This window comes from Oncorhynchus clarkii, chromosome 19, assembly GCF_045791955.1.
Source record: "Oncorhynchus clarkii lewisi isolate Uvic-CL-2024 chromosome 19, UVic_Ocla_1.0, whole genome shotgun sequence".
NCBI lineage: Eukaryota > Metazoa > Chordata > Actinopteri > Salmoniformes > Salmonidae > Oncorhynchus > Oncorhynchus clarkii.
In genome coordinates, this window is record NC_092165.1 from 9,480,448 (window position 1) to 9,500,220 (window position 19,773).

At 44.7% G+C, this 19,773-nt stretch overlaps 1 protein-coding gene across 9 annotated transcripts in view; it reads right to left on the reverse strand.

Moving 5' to 3' along the window:
• The window catches only part of LOC139374697 (type II inositol 3,4-bisphosphate 4-phosphatase-like), a 252,978-nt gene that overhangs the window by 7,741 nt on the left and 225,464 nt on the right, over positions 1-19,773 (reverse strand). For all 9 annotated transcript variants that reach the window (XM_071115775.1, XM_071115770.1, XM_071115774.1 and 6 more), the window contains 7 exons: positions 13,660-13,835; positions 11,272-11,395; positions 9,869-9,995; positions 7,772-7,912; positions 6,125-6,222; positions 4,876-4,988; positions 3,893-4,047 (listed from right to left, as the gene is read on the reverse strand). In XM_071115775.1, the coding sequence (XP_070971876.1) occupies positions 3,893-4,047; positions 4,876-4,988; positions 6,125-6,222; positions 7,772-7,912; positions 9,869-9,995; positions 11,272-11,395; positions 13,660-13,835 (934 nt within the window). The remainder of the gene's footprint in view (positions 1-3,892; positions 4,048-4,875; positions 4,989-6,124; positions 6,223-7,771; positions 7,913-9,868; positions 9,996-11,271; positions 11,396-13,659; positions 13,836-19,773) is intronic.

A 19,773-nucleotide genomic window follows, 5' to 3' on the forward strand; every position in this document is an offset into this window, starting at 1 on the left:
AGCCCATGGATTTAATTAATTTACCACTTACACTGAACCTTGATGTGTGTTAGAGGCAACAGCTGTAGGGGTCATCAAACAATATCAAAATAGCTTTCTGTCTACTCCCTTCAACCCCAATTGTTGTTCTAAGCCACAGAGACTGTTAGGCAGTACACTGTCAGTCAGTAGAGGCCCCTAGGGGCCACATAACACCAGCAAATCAAATCAAATCAAGCTTTATTTATATAGCACATTTCAGACATGAATGCAATGCCCAGTGTTAAAACATAAATAAAAAACAATGAAAATAAAAAGGGAAATATTTACTACACAACAAAGAGTGTAGGCAATGTTTTTGCCCGTAGGCAATGTTGTTGCCGGTGATGCCTGGTGAGGACCTGCCTTACAAAGGGCCTACAAGTCCTCAGTCCAGCCTCTCTCAGCCTATTGCTCTCAGCCTGAGCACTGATGGAGGGATTGTGCGTTCCTGGTGTAACTCGGGCAGTTGTTGTTGCCATCCTGTGCATGTCCCGCAGGTGTGATGTTCGGATGTACCGATCCTGTGCAGGTGTTGTTACACGTGGTCTGCCACTGCGAGGACAATCAGCTGTCCATCCTGTCTCTCTGTAGCGCTGTCTTCGTCGTTTCACAGTACGGACATTGCAATTTATTGCCCAGGCCACTTCTGCAGTCATCATGCCTCCTTGCAGCATGCCTAAGGCACGTTCACACAGATGAGCAGGGAACCTGGGCATCTTTATTTTGGTGTTTTTCAGAGTCCGTAGAAAGGCCTCTTTAGTGTCCTAAGTTTTCATAACTGTGACCTTAATTGCCTACCGTCTGTAAGCGGTCAGTGTCTTAACAACCGTTCCACAGGTGCATGTGAATTTATTGTTTATGGGTCATTGAAAAAGCATGGGAAACTGTGTTTAAACCCTTTACAATGAAGATCTGTGAAGTTATTTGGATTTTTACGAATGATCTTTGAAAGACGGGGTCCTGAAAAAGGGACGTTTCTTTTTTGCTGAGTTAAGTAACTCTGACGTTTTCGATTATTTGTAGTCACATAGTCTCTAATGATGATGACATTTTATAGGCATTTTGTAGGCTTGTTGTAGAGCCGGTTTATTCTTGGACCGCTCCAAAGCCACAACACTGTCTAACCATAACCGGTTCTACAAGCCTCATAACGACCCTCGATATAATCAAAGCACTCCTTTTTCTCCAAACATAAACCAGTTTTATCTAACAGGTTTTTAGAAATGACTTAGTTCTCTCAGACTCTGCTTTAGTGATCATCTGAGCTGTATCTTTGTTGCCCTTGTTATATTTGTCGTTCTGCCCCTGAGCAAGGCAGTTAACCCACTGTTCCCCGGATGCTGAAGACGTGGATGTCGATTAAGGCAGCCCCCCGCACCTCTCTGATTCAGAGCAGTTGCGTTAATTGCGGAAGACACATTTCTTTTTTTTTAAATTTAATTTTACCCCTTTTTCTCCCCAATTTCGTAGTATCCAATTGTTGTAGTAGCTACTATCTTGTCTCATCGCTACAACTCCCGTACGGGCTCGGGAGAGACGAAGGTTGAAAGTTATGCGTCCTCCGATACACAACCAACCAAGCCGCTGCTTCTTTAACACAGCGCACATCCAACCCGGAAGCCAGCCGCACCAATGCGCCGGAGGAAACACCGTGTACGCTAACCTTGGTTAGCGTACACTGCGCCCAGCCCGCCACAGGAGTCGCTGGTGCGCGATGAGACAAGGACACCCCTACCGACCAAGCCCTCCCTAACCCGGGCGACGCTAGGCCAATTGTGCGTCGCCCCACGGACCTCCCGGTCACGGCCGGTTACGACAGAGCCTGGGCCCAGGACTCTGATGGCACAGCTGGCGCTGCAGTACAGCGCCCTTAACCACTGCGCCACCCGGGAGGCCCCCGGAAGACACATTTCAGTTGAATACATTCAGTTAGACAACTGACTAGGTATCCCCCTTTCACGTGTGAACACACAGTGTATGCAGTTGCACACAGTCGGTATGATAGCATTTCTGTAAGCATTTCTGTAATTCCCCAGATATTTGATCCACACTTTTTTACTCATGGGAATATCACTAACTAGCCACATTCAACTGACCGTTTACATTATGTGGTGCACAGTATACAGGCTATTCTGACAAAACGATGTTGAAAGAATGATCCATCATACTTAATTATCTCTATTTCTTGAACTGCATTGCTGGTTAAGGACTTGTAAGTAAGCATTTCACGGTAAAGTCTACACCTGTTATATTCGGCGCATGTGAAAAATCAAATTTGATTTGATATTTACAGCTGCTCAGTACTAAAACGTATTTACTGAAGATTGATAGTTACCGGTCCAACTTTGCATAGACGGGTCAAGCCTACAGCTATCTTCCAGTGTCACTCTTTCTGAACCATCTTGACACTGGAACACATGGGAAAGCATATCCATTCTCAAGCTCTGATTAATCACTCTTTGTTTGAGGTTGAATTTCATTCAATCCATTCGAGGGAAAAGTGCTGAAATTCTACAATTGATGCACAGATGAAACAAAGATTCCTTAGATACTCAAGCACCCAGAAACTCGCCAGGTGTAGGGTGTTTCCTCCGACACATTGGTGTGGCTGGCTTCCGGGTTAAGTGGGCATTGTGTCAATAAGCAGTGTAGCTTCACTGGGTTGTGTTTCGAAGGACACACAGCTCTCGACCTTCGCCTCTCCTGAGTTCGTACGGGAGTTGCAACAATGGGACAAGACTGTAACTACCAATTGGATACCACAAAAATGGGGAGAAAAATGGGTATAATTAAATAAATAAATGTAAAAAAGAAAGTTGTGGTGATCATGTGTTCTTCTGCCAAACTTATCTGTTGACAGAATTGTATGCTCTCATCTCTGGGTAACCTCAGGTCACATGGTTGAGGGCTTCTGACATCACGAGGACAGACAGTAGAGAGGATGATTATGGGAATGTGCCTGGGTGACATCATGATGCACTATAGGCCCTGTTCAAATGCTATAGAAATGCTATATTAGGTTATCACTGATCTCACAACATTGGATAGGTGACAACATGGGTTCCTTTAGATACAGCACTGTAGCTTTTACCCACCCAGTCACATCAGATCAGTGATTTATTTGAGAGAAGGAAGGGAGGGAATGACACATTTCTAAAGTATTCAAGCAGGGCCCATGCCAAGCTACAAAGTGGCTCTGATGTGAACTTTGACCAAGTCAAATGGGATGAGGCAGGCTTTCAGGGCGAGTGCGTGGCTTCTGATACCAACTAGGGGTGGTGAAATGGCTGGTGCCAGTGAACAGTGTGATAGACATGCTGCTGCGTGTTTGCGCATGCCACTGAGCTCCATAGCCAGTTGGCAGCCACAGATCAATCAGCAGGATGTTTGCCACTTCCTCTGTCCTTTCAAACATTAGTTACTTTTCACAATGAGGGAATATTGGCATACGTAGAGCCTGGAGTTTTTCCCCAGTGAGGTTGGTTACTTAGCCAGGAAAGACTCCTGGGGCTTATTATAATTAGGACCAGGAGTTTTCCTGACCAGGTTACCCAATCAACTTCAGGGCCCAGAGACATAAAGGGGAATCTCAAAAGTCCGTCTCTGATTCCTTCGGTAGACCTCCTCCCATTCACTCACCACCACGACCACCTCAAAACATTAGAGGGAAGTGATGCAAGCAGCGGTGAAGCAGATTGGAGGTTCCTGTCCTCAGATTTCCCCCTTCAATGCTCCCTTCCCACTCCATTCCTTCCTTTTGAGAATGAGGCAAGGAGAGAAGACGCGAGGAGAGAGAACGCGAGGAGCCCTACTATAAATCAGGAAATAACTTTAAAGACCTCTCCCCCAAAGTTGAGTTTCTCTCTCTCACCTCCGCATGCAGTCCAGGGCTCGTATGAAGTAATCCTTGTTGAGCTGGTGCTCGTCTCTCAGCAGGGCACACTGCTCCAGGGTTACAGACATCGACGTCCTGTCTTTGGCACTTTTACAGCTGGTGAACCTGATCCCGTTCAGTCGTCGGCAGATCTGGACCAAGGGAGAAGCAGAAGAAAACACCTCAATAACGTAAACAAAAACAAACTATTTTAAACATAATGCAGAACTGAAAACTACTCTGACTGTGAGGTAGAATTGGGAAGAAAAGTACCCTGGAAACTCCACTGGGAATTCAATGAAAACATGTTTTTGTTCTTATGAAAATAATTTTCACTTCAAAAGTGAAAGTGCACTACTTTCTATGCAGCTGCTTATATGATGTTTCCCAGACTCCCTTTTCGGGCTCAGCTAAGTCCAGAGACCCGGGAGGGAAAGAGAAGGAAGCTCATTACAACCAGAAGAGATCTGCTTTCATTTTCCAAAGACTGTCTGAAGTATTTGGAAATACCAGAGGAATCATTAGCCAAATACCAGAGGAATAATTAGCCGGAAAGGAATGTGTGTGTTCAACCTTTACTCCTTTAACAATAGTGTTATTAATCATGTGTGTGTGGGATTTTCCGGATTGGTTTGGCTGGATACAGTTTATGATATAAATCGGTCACGTGTAGCTTCCATTGCTGCTCTATGCCTACCTATGTGATTAGGTAATCGGATGCCCATTCTCTGGGAGATTTCCCCTAAATCATCAGGGTTATTTGGAGCCTTGCATGGTCTTCTGCCAGATGTCGAATATGTTTATGAAGTCTTCATTGTAGCAGGTGCATTGTATTCACAAGTTCAAAACCTCTCCGCAGGGCACCAACGTATCAACCTCCATATGTAGGGTCATGAGCAGGCTGACAAGTTTGCATGAATGACGTCAAGCCAGATGTCTAAGAATAGATCCACTTGTTATATATCTTATTCTATCCTCACCGTTCCAGCGAGCCACAGTATCTCCACATTCTTTCTCTTCTTCGTCACTACATTCTGGCCCAGGGTTCCGAGTAAATCTTTCAAGTCCGTCTGCGTTTGAAAACATGGCAGACCTGTGAAAGGAAACGAAACGCGAGTTGGCTTTGGTCGGTTCATTTGGCTGCTCGACAGAGCTGTAACAGGAAGGAGTTTGTGTGTGTGTGTGTGTGTGTGTGTGTGTGTGTGTGTGTGTGTGTGTGTGTGTGTGTGTGTGTGTGTGTGTTCACGCGACAGGAAGGATGCAGGTATTGATAAGATAAAGATACGGTACACTGACAACGAGAATGAGGACATCTATGGAAACTACTGACAGGTGGATGACAAGAGCTGTTGTGTGGAACAACAACAACATCATCACAAACGTAGATCTCTGTGGTCGTGTATCTGTCTGCAAATCTGACCCACATGGGTGTATTTTACAGGAGCTGAATCGTTGATAGACGGGAAATGGAAATACTGGTGTGTGTGTGTTGGACTGTAAAATAAAGACACATTGTATCTTATGTCTGTAATAATACTACACAGAGTGTACAAAACATTATGCTCTTTCCATGACATAGACTGACCAGGTGAATCCAGGTGAAAGCTATGATCCCTTATTGATGTCACTTGTTAAATCCACTTCAATCAGTGTAGATGAAGGGGAGGAGACAGGTTTAAGAAGGATTTCTAGGCCTTGAGACAATTGAGACATGGATTGTGTATGCGTGACATTCAGAGGGTGAATGGGCAAGGCAAAATATTTAAGTGCCTTTGAACGGGCATGGAATTATGTGCCACCGGTTGTGTCAAGAACTGGAAGGATTCAACAGTTTCCTGTGTAAATCAAGAATGGTCCACCACCCAAATGACATCCAGCCAACTTGACACCTGTGGGAAGCATTGGAGTCAACATGGGCCAGCATCCCTGAGGAATGCTTCGACACCTTGTAGAGTCCATGCCCCGACGAATTGAGGCTGTTCAAAAGGGCAAAAGTCGGGGAGTGCAATTCAATATTAGGAAGATGTTCTTAATGTTTTGTACACTCAGTGTATGTTGCTTATATACAAATGGGCATGGATCGTTACAATATACAGAACTCATTTTCTTCTGTGGGATGAAGTCAATATGTGTTCTATAAAAAAGCAAGATGGATACTATTGCATGATGATTGATGACATTTCTATACTTCTGATGTTTTTATGTTAAAGTGGCAGTTGATGCACTTACATTCTGATGGCACCTTATCGCTTAGTGATTTGTAATAACTGTCTAAAATCTCAAAGTTCCTCTGGTTTATCCTCTCTTGCAAAGAGATGTCTCCGAATCTGTACAGGGAGAATGAGAACATGAAAGGACAAGTTAATCTGTACAGGGAGAAAGAGAACATGAAAGGACAAGTTAATCTGTACAGGGAGAATGAGAACATGAAAGGACAAGTTAATCTGTACAGGGAGAAAGAGAACATGAAAGGACAAGTTAATCTGTACAGGGAGAAAGAGAGCATGAAAGGACAAGTTAATCTGTACAGGGAGAAAGAGAACATGAAAGGACAAGTTAATCTGTACAGGGAGAAAGAGAGCATGAAAGGACAAGTTAATCTGTACAGGGAGAAAGAGAACATGAAAGGACAAGTTAATCTGTACAGGGAGAAAGAGCACCTGAAAGGACAAGTTAATCTGTACAGGGAGAAAGAGAACATGAAAGGACAAATTAATCTGTACAGGGAGAAAGAGAACCTGAAAGGACAAGTTAATCTGTACAGGGAGAAAGAGAACCTGACAGGACAAATTAATCTGTACAGGGAGAAAGAGCACCTGAAAGCACAAATTAATCTGTACAGGGAGAAAGAGAACCTGAAAGCACAAATGAATCTGTACAGGGAGAAAGAGCACCTGAAAGGACAAATTAATCTGTACAGAGAACCTGAAAGGACAAATTAATCTGTACAGGGAGAAAGAGAGAACAAGTCTACAGTAAACATGTTGTCCTCCACGAATGACAGAGCGCTCCTTCTTATGTCAGTTAGTGACAATTATTGCATCATTTCATTTTAAGTACCGAAATTATATAGGTCGTAATGGGAGATATGCTTCTCCAAAGTTTGGTGGGGGAAAAAGTCTAATTAGCAGAAAAACCAATGGGGGGGACCTTATAGGTCCTTATGAGAAACGTGTTGGTCATGAGAGGCTGCATATATGAATCACATTTTATGACGGAACAGGAGACATTCTTGTTCAGTTTGGAATGTCAGTTGATTACTATAGCACCCCCCGTTACGGCAATCAGTGTGATTTTGTAAATGCCGGATCTCTATGGCATGGCGCATCATTCACCCAAGTCTGAGATATCACATGTGAGCAATGTTCTAATGGATGGAGACAGATCCACAGACCCCCTCCACAATGAAAGTACAAGTTGCGGGTCAGGGAGACTGATCGTGTGCATTCCAGAAGTGACTTAGGTCTGGCAGTCTTGAACTGATTGCAATACATGACCACTAACACAGTTTCTTTCTGAATGTGAGCCTAACATCATGGCCACGATATCCTGTCTCAAACCAGGCTTACTGGCTGGATAGAAACAATCCTATTCGATGCTCCAAAGGCGATAACATTACACTGGGTGACAATGACCTTGGGAGCATGATGGGAAATGACTCTATAGACAACATCATCTCATCCAAAACAAATGTTTTTATCTCCCATAGTGTGTAACAGAAGAAACTGAGGGATCGGTAAAGGCTGGTTGACTGAACTTCTACTTCAGTCAAAATGTCACTTAATCATGAACTGATGTCAATGGGAGAATAAGTGAACATTTGTAACTAAAGTGGAAGATATGATTCGCCCGTAAAAGAGAAAAGTGTTCCGGTACCTGTCTGCTATTGTCTGCTGTTCGTTGATTCCCACGTTGAAGAGCACCGGGTAAACCTGCAACGCCTTGCCCTCTTTGATCTCATGGGGTAACGTCTGGAAGGCCAGCCGTGGTAATGGCACTTCTACAGTATAATGGTCGCTGGAGGGAGGTAGGCGGGAGGGAGAGAGGGAAGGAGAGAGGGAGAGGAAGGGAGAATGGGAGGAGGGGAAAGAGAGAGAGAGAGTTGGATGTACGAAGGAAGTTAGGAAGGAAAGAAGGAAAGAACAAAGGAAGGAGAGAGGCAGGGAGGGAGGAGCGAAGAGTGAAAGAGAAAGTGTAAACAGACATTTGATATGCGTGGACATGAAAGCATCACATACCAACTTTGAAGCACTTCTCATCCATTCTTTTAACACTTCAAATCTGAGCACAAGCCTGAACAGAGGCTTGGTGGAGTCTGAAGTTACAGTAAGTAGGATGGCGTGATGTCCACACAACTTTCACTGGGCCTTGACATGGTACTGATTGGTCTGATAGTATTTCTTCACTATTTATCACCCATCTGACAGGTTTACTGGTTAACAGCACACGTCAGCATTGAGACAAATGTGTTGCAACTCCCATTACTGAGATACAAGATCAGTTGTTTATACAAACACAGTCAGGCTTCAGTGGGATATTTCCAAATAACAAAATAATGAAAACCAAATGTCTCACTTGGATTTCTTTTGATGATCTGCTATACAATATTTTTAGTGTCATGCTGAGAAAAGCTCCTAACACAAATCATCTTTATTGATATAGGCTTTGTTGCCTATGCTTTTGACTCATAAGTCACGACCAATCAAAAACAGGTGTTTTATTTTTTACAATCGACTTGAAGTAGATTAGCCTGGATAACAGGAAATGGCTCACTGTAAGTCATGTGGAAGCTAACCTATTCATTATTGTCAGATGGAAAATAAATGTTTTTAAGGACTTTTCAACCCTGGTTACCTCCCAAATTCGCTGCAGTATGTCTACTGCTTTCGGAATAAGTAGACTACCATCTACACCACCTCAATCAGTAGGTAGAATTGGTTAAATTGGAAAAGCTTAATCTCAGTTAACCCAGAACTAAAGTCTCATGTAATTGGTCAGCTGCTCAGTTAACCCAGAACTAAAGTCTCATGTAATTGGTCAGCTGCTCGATTAAGTTCTGGGTCCATACGTGTTAAGAGAAGAGATGCTAGAACGAGGAGCGGAACCAGAACGGGGAGCTCCACCCTCTCTATTTGCAATTTACAGGCTAAATGTGCCCTCCCCATTATTAAAAAAACCAACATTTTCCTCCCCAATTTCGTGGTATCCAATTGTTAGGAGTTACAGACTTGTCTCATTGCTGCAACTCCCGTACGGACTCGGGAGAGGCGAAGGTTGAGAGCCATGCGTCCTCCGAAACACGACCCAACCAAGCCGCACTGTTTGCCGCACTGCTTCTTGACACAGTGCACATCTAACCCGGGAAGCCAGCCGCACCAATGTGTAGGAGGAAACACCGTACACCTGGCGACCACAGGAGTCGCTAGTGCAAAATGAGACAAGGATATCCCTTCTGGCCAAACCCTACCTAACCCGGACAACGCTGGGCCAATTGTGCCTCCCGGGCCTCCCGGGCGCAGCCGGCTGCGACAGAGCCTGCGCTCAAACCCAGAATCTCTGGTGGCACAGCTAGCGCTGAGATGCAGTGCCTTAGACTACTTCGCCACCCGGGAGGCGCACTCCCCTTTCTAAATTTGAAATAGGCTAACACCTGCGAAATCATGATTTGTCCAAATAACCAGTGACGAAAACCCAAACACAGGAACCACTGCTACTCATTATTCCACCCATCACATTTCTCGATCAACAGTTATGTTTACTGAGATCTGTCCAAGAGAGAATAGGAAAAGCTATACACCTGATAAAACAATTTGCCAAGTTGGATCAATAATAATGTATTACTCTGTATTACAGTATGATATGATGTATGAAGTCCCCAAGCTGATCTCAAAAGAAAAAACAATTTCACACTATGTAATCTCCCATGTAATGACAAAACCACTGGTTAAAGGATGCTGGGTAATAGAGTCTCACCGCCTGCCGATGACTACAGGTTGCAGGTCACAGGGGTTGTCTGTCTTGGCCTGGGTGATCTTGAAGGCCACCCGGTGCAGGTCTGAGATGCCCACCTCCATGTCCTCCAGCATGCCAATCTCCTCACCTGTAACAGCAACACAAATTAGTCAATTAGAGGTTACTTCCTGTTCACTTGAAGTAGACAATCTGTTCGGGTCATAGTAGGAGAAATACACTGGGCAACAAAACGGGCAATAGGGCCCAGTTGCATAAAACAACTTAAGTTAATTTCCCCTTATCATTTCCCTTAAAGTTTCCTTAACTTTAAGTCAATTGCACAAATAATTTTAAGGTGAATTCCCTCTTAAATTAAGTGAAAAGTTAAGGGTGCCCATGAGGTCCATAACTGTTTCATTCAGTATGGATATCAATGTAAACAGCATTTAGGGAGGTGATTGTTGCTTAAATCTGTCCTTTTTACAAAAGGAAAACATCAACCAGCTAGCTACTTCGCTAAACAATGGAAGATGAACAATTCATAGCTACAAAGCTAGCTGGCTAGTTAGCTAGATACTCTGTAAACTAGCTTGACGTACTAGAAAGTAATATAAACAAGTTCAGAAGAAAGTAACTACATGAAGTGCTTTGTTATCTTCTGAGGCATTTTTTAAAATCTTGTCTTGATCGTAGAAGTTCTCTCTCTTTCATGAGACTTTTAGTCAGTGAATCAGGCAGTCTCCATGGTAACCAGATAATCTTTCTGCAGTACATGCCTTCAAACTATCCCTTACAAAAATGTACCATGGTACCACTATGGTACGTTCATTCATAACCATGTTAATCCTATTGTATTTTCACTAATACCATGGTACAGTCTTAATCTCAGGAAATGTACCATGGTTTTAGCCTTGAAGTACGATGGTACTACCATGAAATTACCATTGTTCCTAAATATGACCATGTTATTGCATAATTTATACTATGGTATAGATCTGAATCATGGAAATGTACTATGGTTTTAGCTTTGAAGGATGATGGTACTGCCATGCACCTAAATAATACCATGGTATTGTCTAATTTATACAATGGCATAGAAGTGGATCATGGAAATATAATGGTTTTAAACTGCATTACACATTCTATCATGGTAATGCACAATTATGACAAATGGTACAAACAATTATCAATTGGTACCATCTTTATTAACTGTGCATTACTTGTATAAAAGCATGTTATACAACTTCCTGTACTCTTTGTTAATCTTGAAGGACCTTTCAAATTGGGTAATCCTTTAGGTAAAAGTTCCCTTTAGACACATATCTCGGATGAGCTTACCTTCCCTCAATAGGGGTGGAAATTCAAAAACAGACCTTAGATCAGTGTGTAAGACAGTTGACCTTTGACCCTACTAGAGTACTCACTGTAGGTGCTTAGCAGGCTTTCAAACTGTGCCACCAGGCCCACTAGGTGGAGCTGCCTGAGGAAGCCCTTATCCTCCATCCCCGCGTACAGCCTCATGACGAAACCACACGCCAACGCAGCTAGCTGCACACACACACACACACACACACACACACGATTCAATGAAAAAGCAACACGGCACATCGTCAGGGTTCAATCAAAAAGCAACACGGCACACTATATAATTTATCCACATCATCCATTTATATATTTTTTATCTCTGTATCCAGTTGGGCAAAGGGTAAGGCATTCACAATAGGGCAGTCCCCGTCCCCAAAAATATGTGTTTCAATAAATGTGTTTCAATAAAATCAAATATATGCATTGAGCTTGTCAGATGCTTTAAGCTTACTGTTTGATTAAATAACACACAACTTACTCAAGAGGGAGCCAGAGATCTAGATAACCAGGAGAAAAAAAACTTAACCTGACTCAACCATTCTCTCGCTCCTGCTGGCTTTCGCAGATTCGTCCATTACTCTCCTAAAGTTGCTGGTAATAAGCTTACACGAGGAGTCTGCAACCATTCTCATGTGGAATGCCAATTTATCTTACCCTTTCTACTGATCTTTGTGCCAGTTATAGTTATTCTATGCACATTTACGTGGAAGACTTTCATTTCATTTATAATAAGGCCTTCATTGTAGCCTGCAGATAGAAAATATCATGATAAAAAAAATATTCTGGGGCCCATTTCCAGTGAGCTCGAGACAGACACAGCTGTAGGGTATTTGCGCATGGGAAAAGATGCAGTGCTTGACTTGGGCAGGAGCTCACCGGAGCTGAGAAGCAGCACCTAGAATGTTCTAATGCTTGTGAATATTATGTCAAAAGTATTGTGGAGCTCCTGCACCTAAATATAAAACAGTAGCAGCACCCAAAATGAGTACCGGAACCTATTTCAGTCCAAGTCAAGCGCTGATAAGGAGTAATCAGGTAGAACAATTTTTTGATGTTTCCACGGGATCAGAGCACGACATTTTTTCCCTTTCACGCTGAGTGGTTACCAAAAGGGAGAGAGCTGGAAAGATTTTTCAAATACATTGAGGAACTATTGTCATTCTCGACAGATGTAAAAAAAAAGAGAGTTTGCTTGCTGTCTGAAGTGAAGAAAACGTTACTTTGAGAAGCTCCACAGCTCATTAGGGGTGGTGTATTAAGCCAATCAGAAATACTATCAGACATTGTATATTAGAAATTATAGGAATTAATGATGGTAAATGTACTACTGGTGATATAGGTAATGAAACGTGATATACACTAACAACCAACCGTAAACAATACACACAAGAAAGTTGTGAAAAATGAATGTGCACAAATTGACAGGAGAGAGCTCATTCTGGAGAGAGAAGTGCATTGTGCATCTGGGTTCTGCATGGTCAATCCGACGTCTGCATTGGCCATGCAGCATTTACTGTGATACGGCCTCTGCAGAAGTCAGGACATTCATACTTCTTGATCTTCACGGAGCAGTGAAGAGCTGTTGTAAAGGAAGTTGTCAAGGAAGTGAGATTGTGTTTATACAGGATGTACCGGCCCCAACTACCGTCAACCAAACATGTCAATGCAGAGCTATACAGAGCCCCCTGCATTGTTACAACATTTAAGAGGTGCATGGCGATGTGGTACAGAGCTCGACTTGGCCTCTGCGTGCCTCTGGAGGCTCCATAATTGCCTCACACCTTCCATATGGAGCCTCCAACCACATTTTCAGATCAAACATAAATTGGCTTTTAGTCTAGGCCTTCGCAATGGATTAGTTCACTGAGATGGGCACAATTATATTTGTCTTTGTGTAATTACAAAAACACTTGGCCAAAAATAAATGCAGAGGTCCATGTCATTCCAGTCAACTAATGGGGTTCAGCCCTAATTCACACAAAAACCTACCGCCCAACTGTGGACTGAGTTGACCCCCTGCTGCAGAGATTATGTTTGGAACATTATGACATTCTAAGGCATTATCAGCTGATAAATGACCTGTTTATCTAGGTCACAAGGTAATTCAAACAATCTCTGAATGTAATTTTCTTGCAAGTAGTCTGAGCTGCTGCAGGATCAGTTTCAAAGACTTGCTGGATCACTTCCAATTACTGCATATGTTAGGATTAGGAGCTGTGTTTCAGTAGAAACATAGTCAGTGAAATGCTAACTAATCTCTTTTGTAAATTATGTAAACAAACACATTCCGTTGAATGGTGGTTTGATACTGGACATCATAACTAGCTTCCTAACAGCTTAAAAAACGTTGGCACTGGTTAAAGAGCCTTGACATGACAAATCAATTGCAACAAATATCTATAGGCTGTTTCCAAAGTGGAGTCCTCATTTCACAGGTGGCCACCTACCGCCTGACTGAAGACCACATCCCTCCTCTGCTTGAGGAACAGTCCCTGGGGGATGCTGCAGGCCGCCTCCTGCAGCAGGACGAAGGTCATGGCCCTTCTGGCCCGCACCACCACCTCCGCGACGCACTCCTTCAACCTCACCACCAGAGGGCAGAGCTGCTCCCGCCAATCCCCTTCTGCAACATACAGAGAGACATGACAGGAGAAGGCATGAGAACCATATATTACACAGTTTATGTTGGAATCTTGATGTGTCCTGATTTCACTACATCTTTAGTTGTGCTGATTAAGGAGCCTAGAAATGCATCAGCATTAAAGACGATGAGAATTGTTGATGGAAATGTTAGGTTGCCATCTTGAAGAATGTTTCAAAACTTCAGTTACGGTATGTTCTCCAAGGACTGAACACCCTTTCAGTGGTTTGTTTAAATGTTTGAGAAATGTTTTGCAGCTGGTTGCAGCTCTAACACATCTAATTTAGTTGCATCTAAATTATTTGTTCATAGTTTAGATAGTTTGTTTAGCTTCTAGGGTCTCCAATTTAGAAACAATTGTGGATTCAAAACTTATCTGAAGCAAATATATATCAAACATCAGTGGGGTCAAGGTAGGGGTCAAGGCAGAAAGTCCATCCAGTAGATGATCAAGTGTAGTGGTCAAGTGGAGTGAACCCAAGAGGCTGGTGTTTCATAATGCCTGTTGGAAACTGCAGTATGAACCCAAGAGGCTGGTGTTTCATAATGCCTGTTGGATACTGCAGTATGAACCCAAGAGGCTGGTGTTTCATAATGCCTGTTGGATACTGCAGTAGGAACCCAAGAGGCTGGTGTTTCATAATGCCTGTTGGATACTGCAGTAGGAACCCAAGAGGCTGGTGTTTCATAATGCCTGTTGGATACTGCAGTATGAACCCAAGAGTCTGGTGTTTCATAATGCCTGTTGGATCCTGCAGTATGAACCCAAGAGACTGGTGTTTCATAATGCCTGTTGGATACTGCAGTATGAACCCAAGAGGCTGGTGTTTCATAATGACTGATGGATACTGCAGTATGAACCCAAGAGACTGGTGTTTCATAATGACTGATGGATACTGCAGTATGAACCCAAGAGACTGGTGTTTCATAATGACTATTGGATACTGCAGTATGAACCAAAGAGGCTGGTGTTTCATAATGACTATTGGATACTGCAGTATGAACCCAAGAGGCTGGTGTTTCATAATGACTGATGGATACTGCAGTATGAACCAAAGAGACTGGTGTTTCATAATGACTATTGGATACTGCAGTATGAACCAAAGAGGCTGGTGTTTCATAATGCCTGTTGGATACTGCAGTATGAACCCAAGAGGCTGGTGTTTCATAATGACTGTTGGATACTGCAGTATGAACCCAAGAGACAGGTGTTTCATAATGCCTGTTGGATACTGCAGTAGGAACCCAAGAGGCTGGTGTTTCATAATGCCTGTTGGATACTGCAGTAGGAACCCAAGAGGCTGGTGTTTCATAATGACTGTTGGATACTGCAGTATGAACCCAAGAGTCTGGTGTTTCATAATGCCTGTTGGATACTGCAGTATGAACCCAAGAGGCTGGTGTTTCATAATTACTGGTGAATACTGCAGTATGAACCCAAGAGGCAGGTGTTTCATAATGCCTGTTGGATACAGCAGTAGGAACCCAAGAGGCTGGTGTTTCATAATGACTGTTGGATACTGCAGTATGAACCCAAGAGGCTGGTTTTTCATAATGACTGTTCCATGTCTCCTGGTCCATTTCCAGACTGACTGTTTTCATAGACGTGAAAGGATAAGAGATTGTCTGGCTTGACAGACTAAAGCTGACCAGGAGGCCCCCCACACCCCCTAAAAATCTGAATAAAACAAAATATATGAATACAAAAATATATACTTTTTTGAAAATATATTTTTCTCACAAAAGTAGTGCACTGGGCCTTTACTATTATTAGCGACCATATAGACCTCCGTAGTGGACTGATATAGACCTCCGTAGTGGACTGATATAGACCTCCGTAGTGGACTGATATGGACCTCCGTAGTGGACTGATATAGACCTCCGTAGTGGACTGATATAGACCTCCGTAGTGGACTGATATAGACCTCCGTAGTGGACTGATATACAGTTGAAATCAGAAGTTTACATACACTTAGGTTGGAGTCATTAAAACTCGTTTTTCAACCACTCCACAAATTTCCAACAATTGTTTACAGACAGATTAGTTCACTTATAATTCACTGTATCACAATTCCAGTGGGTCAGAAGTTTACATACACTAAGTTGACTGTGCCTTTAACTTCTTGATCCTACTTGAGACGCAGACGTCTCAAGTAGGCACCTGGAAATGCAAATGCGCTACGCTAAATGCTAAATGTACTCGTTAAAACTCAAACGTTCATTAAAATACACATGCAGGGTATTGAATTAAAGCTACACTCGTTGTGAATCTAGCCAACAAGTCAGATTTTTAAAATGCTTTTCGGCGAAAGCATGAGAAGCTATTATCTGATAGCATGCAACACCCCAAAATGCCTGAAGGCGACGTAAAGAAAATAATTAGCGTAGCCGGCGCTACACAAAAACGCAGAAATAAAATATAAAACATTCATTACCTTTGATGATATTCTTTGTTGGCACTCCTATATGTCCCATAAACATCACAAATTGGTCTTTTTCCCAATTAAATCCGTCCATGAATGCCCAAAATATCCATTTGTATAGCCTGTCTGCATCAGGAAAAAAGTTATCTTCCAACACGCAACGTCATGTTTAAAATTATATAAGTTGCCTATATTCTTTGACAAAACACTTCAACCTACTTTTATAACCCAACTTTAGGTATTTGTAAACGTTAATAAGCGATCAAATTGATCACTGGGCGATCTGTATTCAATAGCAGCTACTCAAGAAAACAGTGTCCATTTTTCAATCTTCCAAAATCGATTGTTGTAGGCTGGATGGAATGACGGATCTATTGGTAATGTCTCAAAGGATTTTTGTCAATGAAAATGACATCGTGTGGAAGCTGTAGGAATTGCATCCGTCTCCATATTAAATTTGGTTTCCTTTAAACAATACATGAAAGGGGCGCATGGATACTTTTTTCAGCTTTCAGTGACCAGTTTTTCTTGCGCTTTTCGATGAAACACACGCTCTGTTATAGTCACAGCCGTGATTTAACCAGTTTTAGAAACTTCAGAGTGTTTTCTATCCACACATACTAATCATATGCATATACTATATTCCTGGCATGAGTAGCAGGACGCTGAAATGTTGCGCGATTTTTAACAGAATGTTCGAAAAAGGAGGGGGTAGGATGAAGAGGTTTTTAAACAGCTTGGAAAATTCCAGAAAATTTTGTCATGGCTTTAGAAGCCTCTGATAGGCTAACTGACATTATTTTAGTCAATTGGAGGTGTACCTGTGGATGTATTTCAAGGTCTACCTTCAAATTAACATGGAATAACATGGAATAACATGGAAAAACAACCAATTTTTGTGCAGTACTAATTTACCATCCTTACAAACCACTTAATGTAAATGTACATTAATGTATTGTACATAGGCTGGTCATCTAGGTTTGTACCTGTTGACTTTCCATCACCATGAAGAAAAACAATGCAGAATACAGAAGTGAAGTACATTGAGACATCAAGTGGTTTGTGATGATCAGTTGGTAGAGCATGGTGCTTGCAATGCCAGGGTTGTGGTTTTGATTCTCACGGGGGACCAGTACAAATGGTGCTTGCAATGCCAGGGTTGTGGGTTTGATTCCCACGGGGGACCAGTACAAATGGTGCTTGCAATGCCAGGGTTGTGGGTTTGATTCCCACGGGGGACCAGTACAAATGGTGCTTGCAATGTCAGGGTTGTGGGTTTGATTCCCACGGGGGACCAGTACAAATGGTGCTTGCAATGCCAGGGTTGTGGGACCAGTACAAAAAAGTATGAAAATGGAAGCTCTCACTACTTACTGTAAGTTGTTCTGGATAAGACGTCTATTAAAATGGAAAAGGAATGAATAGACCATTTCAGTTTTTACATAGAAATAAGTTGCATTTGCAAAGTACTTCAAGAAACTAGAAAACATACAGTACTGTGCAAAAGTTTTAGCAGATGTGAAATAATGTTGCAAAGTAAGAATGCTTTCAAAAATAGACATGTTAATAGATTATATTTATCAATTAACAAAATGCTAAGTGAGTGAACAGAAGAAAAATCTAAATGAAATCCATATTTGGTGTGACCACCATTTGCCTTCATAACAGCATCGATGTAACGGTTCTCTTCTTGTGAAGTAAAGGCGGACCAAAGCGCAGCGTGGTGGTTGTTCATTGTATTTATTGACGACACTATACATGAACAAACTAACGAAAACCAAACAAGAAACGTGAGAACTCAAAACAGCCCTGTCTGGTGCAAACACAAAAACAGGAACAATCACCCACAAACAAACAGTGAAACCCAGGCTACCTAAGTATGATTCTCAATCAGAGACAACTAATGACACCTGCCTCTGATTGAGAACCATACTAGGCCGAAAACATAGAACTGCCCCAAAACATAGAAAAACAAACATAGACTGCCCACCCAACTCACGCCCTGACCATACTAAATAAATACAAAAACAAAGGAAATAGAGGTCAGAACGTGACAGTACCCCCCCCCCAAAGGTGCGGACTCCGGCCGCAAAACCTTGACCTATAGGGGAGGGTCTGGGTGGGCGTCTGTCCGCGGTGGCGGCTCTGGCGCGGGACGCGGACCCCACTTCACCATTGTCTCAGTCCGCCTTATTGTCCGCCTCCGTGGCTTACTCACCATGCCCACCCCTCTCAATGACCCCACTGGACAGAGGGGCTGCTTGGGACAGAGGGGCAGCTCGGGACAGAGGTGAAGCAGCTGCTCGGGACAGAGGGACAGCTGCTCGGGACAGAGGGACAGCTGCTCGGGACAGAGGGACAGCTGCTCGGGACAGAGGGACAGCTGCTCGGGACAGAGGTGAAGCTGCTCCGGGCGGAGGGGCTCTAGCGGCCCCTGGCTGACTGGCGGCACTGGCGGCCCCTGGCTGACTGGCGGCACTGGCGGCCCCTGGTTGACTGGCGGCACTGGCGGCCCCTGGCTGACTGGCGGCACTGGCGGCCCCTGGCTGACGGGCGGCACTGGCGGCCCCTGGTTGACTGGCGGCACTGGCGGCCCCTGGCTGACTGGCGGCACTGGCGGCCCCTGGCTGACGGGCGGCATTGGCGGCTCCTGGCAGACGGGCGGCATTGGCGGCTCCTGGCAGACGGGCGGCACTGGCGGCGCTGGGCAGACGGGCGGCACTGGCGGCGCTGGGCAGACGGGCGGCGCTGGCGGCGCTGGGCAGACGGGCGGCGCTGGCGGCGTTGGGCAGACGGGCGGCGCTGGCGGCGCTGGGCAGACGGGCGGCGCTGGCGGCGTTGGGCAGACAGGCGGCGCTGGCGCTGGGCAGACGGGAGGCTCCGGCAGAGGCGCCGGACAGGCGGGAGGCTCCGGCAGAGGCGCCGGACAGGCGGGAGGCTCCGGCAGAGGCGCCGGACAGGCGGGAGGCTCCGGCAGAGGCGCCGGACAGGCGGGAGGCTCCGGCAGAGGCGCCGGACAGGCGGGAGGCTCCGGCAGCGGCGCCGGACAGGCGGGAGGCTCCGGCAGAGGCGCCGGACAGGCGGGAGGCTCCGGCAGAGGCGCCGGACAGGCGGGAGGCTCCGGCAGCGGCGCCGGACAGGCGGGAGGCTCCGGCAGAGGCGCCGGACAGACGGGAGACTCCGGCAGCGCTGGAGAGGAGGAAGGCTCTGGTAGCGCCGGAGAGGCGGGAGACTCCGGCAGCGCTGGAGAGGAAGGCTCTGGTAGCGCCGGAGAGGCGGGAGACTCCGGCAGCGCTGGAGAGGAGGAAGGCTCTGGACGGATGGGCCGGAGAGACAGCCTGGTACGGGGAGCTGCCACCGGAGGGCTGGGGTGTGGAGGTGGTGACGGATAGACCGGGCCGTGCAGGCGCACTGGAGCTCTTGAGCACCGAGCCTGCCCAACCTTACCCGGTTGAATGGTCCCGGTCGCCCTGCCAGTGCGGCGAGGTGGAATAGCC